Source organism: Equus przewalskii, chromosome 3 (assembly GCF_037783145.1).
Source record: "Equus przewalskii isolate Varuska chromosome 3, EquPr2, whole genome shotgun sequence".
NCBI classification, from domain to species: Eukaryota; Metazoa; Chordata; class Mammalia; order Perissodactyla; family Equidae; genus Equus; species Equus przewalskii.
Window position 1 is genome coordinate 64119430 of NC_091833.1, and position 14036 is coordinate 64133465.

Sequence of the window (14036 nt, forward strand, 5' to 3'; positions counted from 1 at the left end):
CCAGGAGGGTGACAGACCCCAAATCCACAAGGACAGAAGCTCCTGCACTTTGGACCCTCCCAGACCTCGCCCCATGTATCTCTTCATCTGGCTGTTCATCTGTGTCCTTTATCATATCCTTTAATAAACTGGCAAACGTGTGTTTCCCTGAGTTCTGTGAGCTGTTCTAGCAAATAACTGAATCCAAGAAGGAGGAGATCATGGGAACCTCCGAGTAGCCAAGTCAGACAGAAGTTATGGGTAACCTGAGGACCTACTACTTGCAACTGGCATCTGAAGTGGGGGGCATCTTGTGGGACTGAGCCCTTAACCTGTGGGATCTGACGCTGTCTCCAGGTAGACAGTCAGAATTGAATTAAATTGTAGGACACCCAGCTGGTGGTGCAGAATTGCTTGGTGTTAAAAAAAACCCCACACATTTGATGACCAGAAGTGTCAGGAGTGTTCTGTGTGAAAGTAAAGAAGAAAGACACAGGAGGAGATCTGTAGGTTTTTCCAATAGAGTTATCAACACTTGAGCTATTTACTGGGCATGGACCGTGAGCAATGGACTTTACTAAGGCAGTCGGGACAGTTAGTTTGTATAGAAGCTACAAAGATGAAATATCCAGACATTGCCCTTGAGGAGAACTAAGTAACTCTGACACAAAGTAAAAAGTGATCGGTATTAGAGAGATAAGAGAGGATAAAACAGATTCCTAAGTCAAGTGAGCAGCTAGGCGACACAGAAGGCTAGAGAGGACAAGGTCTGAAGGGGAATGAGGGCATGAAGAAAAGGGGGCCGCTTCCCCTCGGCAGACCCTTTGCCCTCTTGCCTGAATGGCTGCAATAGCAGAAATAACGTCTCTGATACACCTCAACTGAAGCTGCTGCCCACGGGGCTGGACATGGTGGGATTCTCAGATGAAACCTAGTACATCTTATACCCCCCCGGAGTTTTACAGCTCTAGGAGAAAGTAAAAAGAAACCCCTGCAGCCTTTTCATCCCAGAAAGCAAACTCTGGCAATCTCTGAAAAATGTGAAATTCCTCATTGGACAATTAACAGGAAAATTCATTCTCTTCTGCTTAGGACATTGTCACTACCTTAAAGAAAAAAACCCAAACATCACCATGCAGTTTATAGCCACTGAATCAACTGTCCTAAAAAACTACAACTGTTTTCTTTAAGTTCAGATTTTAACACAGTATGAGAAACCACAACCAGCTGTAGCAGCGAAAGACAAACATGAGTTGTGAAGAAGTAGCTGATATGAAAGTTCAGGATATCATGCTATTAAAAAAATTTTCTTTAATGTTTATGGCAGCTTGGAAACGTGCATAAAAAATTAAAATACATTACCATTTGACCCGGAAATTCCATTTCTAAAAATGAAAATTGGTAGAGTGTTTAAGTTACAAAAGTAATAATGTACCAAAACTGTCTGTGGTAGCCAAATTTAGAAACAACCTAAATGTTTGTAATAAGGGAGTCAAAGAAATTATGGCACATCCAGTCAACTGAAGACATTAAACGAGGTGAATCAGGTTTCTGTTAGCGATGTGGAAAGACAGTGCAGAGGAAGAAAGGCAAGGCACACAGCACAGGTATGGTATGACTTTACATGTATCAAATTATGTGAGCTTGTACGTGAACTCTGTTACATATTAAAACAAGAGAATCTGGTTACTAAATCTTATCAGTGGTTACTGACAGGTGGTAAAATTTTAGGTGAATTCTACTATTTTGTATTTTGTGCTTTTCTGTATTCTTTAACTCTCACAATGCAAATATACCATTTCTATAATTAGAAAAATAAAGTTGTTTTCATTAAAATACATATATACATAATACCAAATATATTTTCTAAAAGAACCCTGTTATTTTCGACACACTGACATACACATTTTATTTGGGGAATATTTAATTATGATGAAAAATAAGTAATTACTTAGGGGCCATTTGGTAACAAGTCTGTTTCACTGTCCATCTACACATATGCTTCTAATTCTAAGCTCATCAAATCCTTCTAATTGTTCTCTGGCAAAGTTCAAATATGAAAAATTGCAAGGGAACAGACTTTAGTATTTATCCCCCTGTACTCAAAAGCGCTTCACAGCAGTCCCAGTGGATTCGCGGGCGTCGGAGGAACCACAATGGACAATCATGCCCTCTTATACTCCCCACCTCCCCAAAAGAGGGGCACCACCAAAAAGCAAAACAATACAGAACCACGACTAAAGAGCGGAGAATACTGAGGGTGCTCTCAAACAACAGCACCTGCTCTCTTTCCAGCCAGGTCTCACAGGTACCCCAGGCTTGGAGATCCCACAACTTGAACTCCAATCTGAGCCCCACCGCCGAGTAGGAGTTATCTAATCTGGTACAGCATTTACCTCTGGAAAATGATAAATATGTCAGTGATTAGTTTAGGACAAATGACCTTCTGGCATTGGAAGCTGAAAACCCAAAAGAAGAGTTAATGTGAACTCCATTAAGGCACAAATTAAAAATTAAAGGAAAAGCTCTGTTCTAAGAAAGGTCCAGAAAAGGCTCGCCAACAGAGAGGGAAGACAGTGAGGCACTGTGATGATGACAGTGCTCTGAAGCGGACAGCAGTGTAGAAGGATTATGGAGGTGGGCAGAAAATGAAAGTGGACCTGAAATGGGAAGGGGAGAGCTGATTTTAGGGAGAACACGTTTCCGGCAGCTCAGAGGCACATGTAGCTCTTCTGTGGTTTAAATACTGATCCGGCTGCAAATGCAACTCTGCTGGTATTTCTCTCCCAGACTGAGGATTTTATAAAATCCCAGACGTAGGTGGGTAAAACTTACCTTGAAAGGGTGACTAGCCAGGCAATTCCCAGGGCAGAGCAACAAGAAGGGATGAACCTTGTCCAAAGAACTTTGCCCAGCAGGCTTCCGAGATGGTACTAAAAGTAACAACCTTCTCACTTCGAGAAGTTCACAAAGACTGCCTTGTGCACACGTGATCACAACTCGAAGAACCTGACAACGTAAATCTAAGGCTAACTGAGCTGGTGGCAACAAATGTTCCAGTAATCTCACCAAAGGCCAATTACAAAAGGAGGCGGGCCAGATGGAAAGCAAAGAACAATGACACAATTCTGTGAAAAAAGGAATCCTAACGACTCACCTTTTGTTTTCGGAACACTTAGGAAAGGAATAAATCAAACTGTACTGAATGCATCTGAGTCTAGACACTGTGGGTCGCCCTTGTGCACTGCATGCAGCATTTAGACAGCTTTGAAAACAAAGCGTGCCTGTAACTAAACACAGGACTGTAACCTGGAAAAACTCAAAATGTCTCCTAGAAACATAAAGAAAGCATATTGGAAATTGAATCCAAAGCAGCAGCTCCGCTTTGAGGTGACTGCCCCCCTTTTCGGATGTGTGAAACTCTGACACGGAAGCTACTTAATAAATATGAGTCAGACGATGGAGGATGGCACACCTCTAGTTTTATAAAGCTTTTATCTTTAAAAAATAGCATTTTTTCCTGATTATAGTAATATATCCTCTTGGAGAATATTGGAAGACATAAAGAAGTATGAAGAATATCATAAAAATCATCTGGATAGTTCCACTATCCAGAGATAATCACTTTTTACATTTTTGGTATATTTCCTTTTACCTGTGTGTATGTGTACCTGCATTTAAAGCAAACTGTGACCACAGTGCATACGTGGCTTGGGGGACAGCTTTTAAACCTTACAATATTCTAAACAACCCCCTATGCCATCACATGTTCCTCCACGACACCATTCTCAGTGCTTGCTGTATAGACGGTCTACAGTTTAGTCAACAATTTTCCTGTTGGACTATTTCAGTTGCTTTTAAGGTTTTGATACTATAAATCACAGTACTACATAAATATACTAATGTAAACTTTTTGCCTGTATGTCTGATTATTTTCTTAAGATAGACGTCTGGTATAATCACTGGACTTAATTTTTTAAGGCTCTTGATTCACAGTGATAAAGTGATTTCCAAAAAGGCTGTAACTCCTAGTAGCAGAGTCCCTGCCCAAGTCTTCCCACACTCTCATCCGCACTGAATATTATTCATGGATATATGAAAAACAACAGCAAATTATTATGTTATATTAAACTTCTATTTTCTAAATAAGATAAAGTTAGCCTGGAATATGAGATAAATGATTTTTTACGAAAAGAAAATTAAAAAACCCAGAAAGCATAAATTGCGTGTAATGGATGGAAGACATTCCAATAATCTTTTCTTTTAAAATTGACTATTTTTGGGGGTTATGGGGCATTACTGAGTGCACCTACAGCGTGGTGGATATCTACCATAAACAGTACACAGTACTGTGAGGCCTTCTAAGGATGCAAAAGAAAAGTTTTGCCCCAAAGAACTTTCTATATAATTTCATAAGTGAGGAATCACATAGATTAAAATAAATCACTGGAGAATGATTCCAAGTGCATTCAATCAAGCAACGCAGACAGCACCCACTGATTCTGGAGGTCGAGGGTGCTGGATTAGTTAGAAAAGGCTGGTGGGTGGGGGAGTCTAGGGTTCGTTGTTTCCCTTTGCTGATTTCATGTCAGCATGAAGAATTTCAGGAGGGAATAGTGTAACAAGAATAATCAGGGTTTTGGTGAAGTACAGAACCAACAGCCTGGCTGAAATAGGTAACTACTGAAAAGGAGTTTGAAGAAACATTGGATAGGTAAAATTACCCAAAGAGGGCACGGGAATACTCAGCTAAGAGTAAGGCTTCAATGTGGTCACTATTTCAAACAATCCATAAGCATGAACATTACTGCTACCACAGCTTTCACATCATTTTGTACATCCACTTGAGAACCAGTTTAAAGTTAGCACATAAAGGTGCTGCCTGCCACCCAGGTCAGTTTCAGCAGTGTGCCATTTTTGCTGTTTGGCAGTATCTGCACAACTATGTAAATATTTTCACACACTTTGTAAAAACGAATGGAAAGAGGAAAAAGAAAACAACTGGATAAACAGCTAAGGTCTCCAATTTAATCAATGGCAATCACCAAGCACGCCCCAGATAGCAGGCTTTTGGCCTCATTTGGATGCTCACTGGACTGAAGCTGGCCAATGCTGTGTTCAATTGTGCACAAAACTGCTGGAAATATGTCAGCAGAGACTGGGAAGGTGTCCCTTATTACAGGTCTATCGCTGGACTTACACTCACTGAATTCCGGTAAAGGACTGCTGCGTACAGGTTGAACCATGGCTGCCTGAGTTTGAATCCTGGCTCTATCACTTACCACATCCCTGAACATCAACTTGTAAAATGGGGATAATCAGTCCTTAGGCTCAGAGGGTTGTTGTAAGGATTAAATGAGATAATACATACATATTACTTAGAGCAAACAGTTCCTGGCACAAAGTAACTGCTCAATAAATGATAACATCTCCTCCTGCTACACCACCATGACTTTTTCAGGAATATTCTATATTCAATATAGAAGGCTGCCTGAAACAGGGCTCTCAGACAAGAATGAAAAGTTTCCTTTCATGAAGACTCATTTGGCAATTTTATGAAGAATGTGTCTGTATAGGAAGAGAAACGGGTTTGGAGGAAAGCTGAAAGTAGGTTTAGAAATCTGGATGTGACATAATTAGATTCTGGCAATTGTGCAAAATGAAAACAAAAGACAAAATTGAGATTTTGTTGTGAAACAGAGCACATATATCCTGCTTTTATGCTCTAACACTTGTAGTACTGTTTGCTTGTTTAATCATAACAGAAAATTACAATAGCCAGATGCCTTAAATCTGGTTTATATAACTTCATACACACACACACACACACACACACACACACACACGTCTCCCTGTGTGTGTATACAGGTATTGCATTAAATGCAGACAGATCATACACGTATAGCGAAGTGATACTTTTGATATCATTACATGTTCACTTATGAAAATAATTATAGACTTGATTTTTTCATCAACTTCAGTTCAAAGTGGTTTTATTTAAGAAGATTTGAGCATTACATGCTTATAATTTTCTTAGTAAAAGAAATATATGCTCAGTATCAAAAAGATAAGGGATGGTTCACACATAAGTGAAAATAGTCTAATCATAAATTTGTGTGTTACTGGTATTCAATATTAAGAGTAACAGTTGTTTCATTTTTCTATTAATTGGGAGAAATCATTCTAATTACATCTTATTCAAGAGGGCTATTAAGATTCATATATTATATGATTTAATATTTATTTTATTAAAGTATAGAAGCAAATGCACACAATGAACTTATTCACTGTTAAAACACTTCAGATTTTAATGTTAAAACATTACCATTGTGCACAACTGGAAAAGAAAAAAAATCTATTTCATCACTACCCCTAACGTTTTGTCCCTAGTAGAGCATGTGGCTTTATTAATATTTCTGACCAAAGAGGTGAAAATTGATTGGAAAGGAAATTTGGAAAGGGGCTGAAAATACATACTGAGGATCTTTCACTTCTGGCATTTGGGTCTCCGCAAGTGCCGTCTGCTCCCTCGCAACACTACTTGCCTCCTGTTTATGCCCAGATAACTCCTGCACATCTTTTAGGGCTTAGCTGGAACAATACTTCAACTGGAAATCGCCCCGGGAACTCCCTAAGGTGAGATTTTGGGCTCTGTACCATTGCAGCATAATGACTGCCATTTCACTTGTTTGAAGAACCCCACTCCCCACTTGTCACCAAGCTCAGAACATCCAGAGGCCCAGGCTTGGTCACTGTGCTGTCCCTTAGCACCTAGCATGGTGCAGGGCATAAATTATAAGTAGGATACTTAAATGTAGGTTGAATGAAGGGCCCAGGGTCTGATCTTATGATGAAAACTGCATGTTTTTTAAGCAGTTGACTTTTTCCTTTGGGGGGTTCTAATGGACACTAAGAATTTTTCCCCCAGAAAAAAATGCGCAGGTATAAAATTTTATATAGAATTTTTAGGATCATGGATCCCCAGGTTTAGAAGCCCTGCACCACACTGCAGGGAATTCATGCTCTGAAGTCTTTCAGTAAACAGCCATTGGGCTTTCCCTGCCAAAATGCCCACTGGGACATGCATTTTTTTCACGACCATATGCAGTTCCAAGGCAGGATGGGGTTATACTATCGGGCAGTGATATTAATGAGTAAAAGTACATTAGTAAATGTCAATGGAGTTCTCTCAGCACAAGACACTTCCCACAGTCACTGAATAACACTCTGCATTTCATCTTCAGGGAACTTTCCTTGCTCATTATACCACATAGGTACAGTATTCATGACTGAATATTCTCCGATCTCAAATCTGCACCCATACTGTCCTTTGGGAAACGTGGTCACTCCTAGTGCTATCTGGCTTTGAAGTCCACGTCCCAGTTCCTAAGAAACTGGATTATTCCTTAGCAACAAAGTAGTCCACACTTGATTTACAGCATCTTCTGACATCTTTGTTTCATCTCCTTACTTTGACTGTGAACTCACCTAGGGCAAGGCTGTCTATTTCTAGTCCCTAGAGCTGGACTTTGCATCAAGGGGCACCCAAGAAATATTGCTGACCAAGTGACAGATCAAAACGCATTCCTTGCATGTAGTGCCCTATCACTACTATACTCGCAGATGTGTCATATAAGCTCTCTCTGTATACATCACAGTATAAATGCCAGATAGTCTAAATGAACACTAAAGCAAGATGCAGCTCCCACGGGAAAGTGCGGAGTTATGCAACAAGAGCACATATGAAGTCAGCCATCACATACAGTTCTTTACCGTAACCCTAAAATCTAAGGTTCTCTTCTCAATGTGTCTGTCCAATACACCATCTCTTCATAGTCTGTCTCTTATTATCTCTATTTGAGAAGTTTTCTAAGTTAAAAATATAATTTCAAAGCTTATAGCTGTTTTTGTAACCAAATGGTGTATTTTATTGTATTAAACTGATCATCTGTGCACCACCTCTCAGTGTGAGATTCCCCATCTTTAAAAGGTTAATAGGAAAACAAGCATTTCTTGACAACTCAGTTTTATTTTTAATCAATTATTTTCTTGTTTATAGAGGTCCAAGAAAGGACAATGCTAAAACATGAATTTAAGCTACTAACGTTCACCTTTAACCTGTCTGGTAAAAAACTAGTTTAGGCTGCTCCAGAAGGTTAGATATAAAAACAGACACATACATTAAAATCGTAATATATTTAAGAATGTGGCTTAAACTGTTGTGGCTCAAACTATTGCTCCATGAATAACTATTACACAAATAACTAACATCTATAGAGTGCTTTACATTAATTATCTCATTTAATCTTCCCAACCTACTATGAGGTAGGTCCCACTCCTAACTACCTCTTGTTCCCAGCTCAGCCACCTTACACATAGTGTTTGAAATGTACCGCCCCATGTCTGCCTGGGGATCACCTAGTCCAGCACAAGGTCCAGCTAAGTCTCACTTGGTGGATGAAGCCTTTCCTGAATCTTCTCTTCTGGGGAATCAATCCCAGCTAGGCTCTTGTCTTTAGGGGAAATCTACGTAAAAAGATTTGTAGATTTCTCCTTGTTTTTAAAAAAAGTGTATTTAAAAAATGAGAGAGAGGGGCCAGCCCAGTGGTGCAGTTGTTAAGTTCACACGTTCTGCTTCGGAGGCTTGGGGTTTGCTGGTTTGGATCCTGGATGTGGACCTACACACTGCTCCTCAAGCCATGCTGTGGCAGGCATCCCACAGATAAAGCAGAGGAGGATGGGCACAGATGTTAGCTCATGGCCAATCTTCCTCAGCAAAAAGAGGAGGATTGGCAGCAAATGTTAGCTCAGGACTAATCTCCCCCCCACAAAAAAAAAAAAAAGAGAGAGAGAGAGATCACCTCCTTGACCACCAATAAGCATTGACATAATGAAGAGAATGTTTTTATTCCTATGTATTTAAAGGTTAAGCTAGGCAGAAACCCTAAGTCCAGGCCTATACTGTGGGCTGCACACACAGTCTAGATTATCGTCTTAAGAGGGTATGTAATGCTTTTGGTCTATTTTCCCTTGTGGGAATCAGGGGCCCCCACTGCAGGATTTGTGTGGTCAGATGTCTTTCCCTCTATGAATCCGCCAGGAAGTATTCTGTAAATACTCCTGAGTGTCCAGGCACCTGGTGCTCCATTCTGTCTAGAATGTGAGATTCACATTGTCACTGGCCTGGCAATTACCACTTAAATGCTGATAGCTAAATTAAACCTAACAATTGTCACTGGTATTGATATTAAAGCAGACATTTCTTGGGTCCAAATGACTGTTCAGATGACCAGAGCTAGCCAGTGGAGCAAGGCAATAAAAGCTCCATAAAGCACCACCTGGTTTCCTAGATTGCTACACCTACAGATGCTAGCCTGGGCCTGCACTTTCTTTTATTATTTCCATTTCTAATGATTTGAAATTATAGCTTCTTTTGCCCAATTTAACGCAAAATTCCAAAATTCATTGTCAGTGTTTCTCTATTTTCCTCCACATTCTATATAGCTGATTCTAAGGTGCTGGGAACGCCCTATTTGTCTATTTTCCTTAAGCAAAGGATGTGCCACTTATAGGTTAGGTTGCAGCCCTCATACATTTTCCATCACAGATTTCTCCAGGAAGAATTCAAACAGCACTGCTACAAATGCCTACACGAAGCAAACAGCTCACTTTTGCTCACTCTTAGGAATCTTAACTCAAAAAACAAATATATATTCAAAGTACCAAAATTGTTATTTTTGAGACACTGATACACTGGATTTTATAATTAAGGGAATATTTTATATTGCATGACTTTCAAAATGGATGGGAATGTTTTTTAAAACAAAATATGCCAATTGAGGCATTTGCTAAAAGACTTCTTGGCAGCCTTCTAAAAGTGTATTTTTCTTCCTTAAAGATTCTTAAAGCTTTGGAGGCTGTTTTAACAGAACTGGCATTGTATGAAATTCCAGCTGATGCCTAACCCTTGTGCACATTATGAAAGAGCCAAAGGAAGCTGTCCAAGTGACAAACCAATTGTGAAAAGATGCAAAGGGTCTTAAAAACTCCTTAAACATTGCCCTAAAAGACACACCCCAAACGACTTCTTTGTGTTCTGTGATGTTAACCTTCTCTAAAACTTTCTCAAGGCTAAGTCTACAAAGGAAAATAAAATCCTTTTCAGACACAAAGGGTGAAGACTGAGTCATAGTAAGATTGCAATGCAAGGTCAAGGGCAAGGAATCACTTTTCCTAACAGGATCTGCTCTGTGCAATTCTCCTTAGGCCCTCTGTCCTATAGCTATGCCTAAACAGCAGGCAGATATTTATAAAGAATTTCTCCTCATGTCAGCATTTCTGTCTTCATTATTTTAAGGGTAGAGAATAAACACTAGCTAAGAGGCCACTACATAAAAAACAAAACAACTTGCAGCTATAATTCAAATTAATTCTCTTCCTTATGGTATCGAGTTAAGAGAATTAAGGGTAGAAGCTGAAAACCTCTCACAATTCAGAAAAGGTTCTGGGAGAAAGTCACAAGTCAAGAGACCACAAAGGTCTCAAAGGTAGTGATAGTGGAAATTACAAATGGGTTGTCATAGTTACCAGAAATATCATAAAAAGCAATGGCCAATAGATTCCATGGGTAGGGATTACCTTATTCACCTTTTCAAGGCATTATACTTTGTTAAGAGTGCATATTCACTAAATAAGCACTAAACGTAAAACTGCTTTCTCATTGAACTTAATAATCCATATTATTAAAAAAAGATAATGCTTGATCTAATATTTTCTAGATATCATAGCCTGTTTAATATTATATTCTGATGCTGGGATACCACCCTTGAATGTTTCAACTATATCATACACAATCCTATAATTATAGTCATGCTGTCTTAACTTACTCTATTAAGAATCACTGCAATTTCTATAACATTTTAGTATACAATCAAAATTAATAGCCTTTACATTATCAATTAGGGTCAGATGTGCTAAGTGAGCTCAAATGGTCTCTTTAGAGGCTTAAAGACAAAGAACTCTAAACGAGCACCAGCATCTTTTGAAAGGATGCCTCAGAGGGAAGGGAAAAAATATTTTTTCCCAGTAAAGTAGAGAAGGGGAGCTGAGTGGTGGGTAAGGACGAAAGGTTTTCAGGGTGGTTAACAGTCTAGAGTATCGGTTCTTCCTACCTCTTCCTGACCCTCCCAGCCCGCGGAAACAATGAGGATGCTGGTGAGACACTAGTGGATGGGGTCTGACCATACCTTCATGGGTAGGCTCTGGGTCAGGTGTAAGTGAGATGTCATCCAGCTCTCGGAGGCAGAGCCATTCTCCATCCATAGACACTCGGAATTTGCAAAGGTAGATGGTCTCCATGGCAGCCTGTGTGATCTTGTCAGTGGTGGGGGTTGGCATATCGGTCGGAGGCGTCAGAGCAGACATGATGACTCAGCTGGGACCACAACACACACACAAACACACACACACACACCCCTGACAAAAATAAATAAAACCCCCTCACCAAAAACCCCCAAACAAAGCTCTCAAAAAAAGGGGTGGGGGAGGTTAAAAAAAAACACAAGGAAAAATATCTTAGGGTCTAAGAATCAACTGCTCAAGATAAATAATTCTATACTATCTTTTCTCATAGACAGTTCCTACCACATAGCAAAATAAGATGATGCTTGTCTCCTCTCCCAGCTTCTCTCCTTTTATCCTCCCTTCCCTACCCCCTTCTTTTTCAGCTGAGCTATCGGCACTAAATCCTGCACAGCCGATGCCACCTTAGCTGGCTTTAAAAAACTGGCCTCTGCATGAATAAGTGAAAAATTCTCCTTCTTTGTGCAGAAAAAAATAGCACAAGAAAAAAAAAAAGAACGAAAAAGAAACCAATTATTTTCAATCTAGCTTAAAAAAATCCTGAACTGCAGAAATCACTTCCAGGATCTGCTCAGATGAGCCGGGATGCTGAGTTCTAATAGGATTGGTTGTGCGCAGTAAGCAGGGTGTTGACCAAAATGGCTGACTAATGAACTGAACTGAAAATTCAGGCTCATGTGACCAGCTGCTCTGAACGTAGGGCGAGCAATTCCCAGGATGCTTTATAGATGCTGCTGATGCAGGGAGAGCAATTAGGCTGCTCCCTCTCATCCTGCACAACCCACTTCCAGACTGTGCTAGTCAAACTGTGATCAGACATAACACAATGCACGTATCCTCATCAATTCCCCTCACTTTGGGATAAAAGGGATGGATAACAGGAGGACAATTAATACTGGATAATACTCCACAGCAAAGATGGTAAGAGAAGCAGCTAAATTAATTTAACAAGCACATAATCGCCTCTATCTTTCATCCTTATATACCTAGCTATTAAAATTCTTTATTCAGCCAAAGGAGTTTTAAGAAAAAATAAAACAGATTTTCAGTTTAAATATCATATTCTCAGGCATTTATAATTTCTTTCTCCAAGGTGCAAATACCTGACTTTTTAGACTGGACAGAGGTGCAAGAAAAAACTTCAAGTTAAAAAAGTAAAATCCTTCCCAATTAATGGCAATCTCCCACCCCTTTTTGATGTTGCTGTATTTACCAAGTTTCTGCATTAAGCATGTATTATGTTTCTAATCAGAAGATAAAATTATGTTATATTTTAAAAATTGTCCCCTCCGGGAACATCCTAAGGGCACATTATCACATTCTCTTCAACCAACCAACCAACTCACCTACACACTCACACACATATCTATATTATCCAATGAGGCATTTATATCTTGGTAACAAAAAGTTAGGTACTTGCTTTCTGAGCTACATAACTAACAAGGAGATAAGGGAGGATAAATATTTTCTTTGAAAATGTTTTGGATAATTGAAAACAGTGTTCTTTTTCTATTGAAGGGTCTGGTTTTAAAGAGGAACATACAACTTCAAGAAATATATCCCAAGATGATTTATTCCATTCTAGGGACTTTTATCAGAGGGATACCTTGATTTACTAATTTCTGAAAACTAAAAGAAAAAAATTCTCCCAGAATACTATTAAAATTTCATAAATGCTTCATCCTAACTTGAGATTGAGCACAAAGAAGAAATGCTAGGAACCAGATTCTGCAGGTAAACAGGCATTCTCATATTGTTAAAGAGAAGGCAAACTGGTACAAGGTAAGAATGCATTTACATATATGCTTACTTATAATTAGGAAGAAAATTGGCAAGTCACTAAGGAAAATAAAATATTCCAGGTTGATTCATTTCTATTTAAACCTCTTATGGGCCGGCCCAGTGGTGCAGCAGTTAAGTTCACGCGCTCCACTTTGGTGGCCAGGGGTTCGCCAGTTTGGATTCTAGGTGTGGACCTACACACCACTTGTCAAGCCATGCTGTGGCAGGTGTCTCACATATAAGGTAGAGAAGATGGGCACGGATGTTAGCTCAGGGCCAAGCTGCCTCAGCACAAAGGGGAGGATTGGTGGCAGATGTTAGCTCAGGACTAATCTTCCTCAAAAATAAAAATAAAATAAATAAATCAATCTCTTCCAACATTATCCTCCATCTGGACCCAGAATTCATTCATTCATTCATTCATTCAACATTCACTGGGAGTACTCCACATGCCAGGCAGCCTTCCAGGCACTGCGCTTGCGGCAGGAAGACAAGATCATTTTTTCAAGGAAGCAGAGTTTACATATCCAAATACTGAACACAAGCCTTCATTTAAAGCATTCCCATTTAATTACACTGATTCCTTTTTAGCCAGACATATTTCCATTTTATACATTAAATCTTAAAGGGGATAGTTTATGGTTTCACTTTAAGCCATGCAATACCTCAAAACATATAAAACAGTCATTAAAACATTTAAATTAAATTTACTCTGACTAGTTCCTGGAACCACAATGCCAAACCGTGCTGGCTATCTGTACATATGACATGAAGACTCTAGGTCACTGATACATTCTTAAAACACAGAACAGTGAATACAGAAATGAATGTGAATGCTCTGGGATGGCCTGGGGTGTACCAATGCCTGAATTCAGCCTGTCACAAACCATGACAAACAATCTTTCCACCAACCA

General features: G+C 39.5%; 1 protein-coding gene across 33 annotated transcripts in view; it reads right to left on the bottom strand.

Annotated features, from left to right (window-relative positions):
* The window catches only part of RUFY3 (RUN and FYVE domain containing 3), a 79932-nt gene that overhangs the window by 54592 nt on the left and 11304 nt on the right, over positions 1–14036 (bottom strand). For 3 of the 33 annotated variants that reach the window (XM_070614711.1, XM_008530675.2, XM_008530677.2), the window contains exon 1: positions 11226–12090. The exons of 20 other annotated variants lie outside the window; for them this stretch is intronic. In XM_070614711.1, coding sequence (XP_070470812.1) covers positions 11226–11403 — 178 coding nt within the window. In that variant the 5' untranslated portion in view covers positions 11404–12090. Of the gene's footprint in view, positions 1–2814; positions 3173–11225; positions 12115–14036 lie in introns of those variants that run through there. 10 more of the 33 variants (XM_070614716.1, XM_070614715.1, XM_008530676.2 and 7 more) reach the window with 9 other exon arrangements.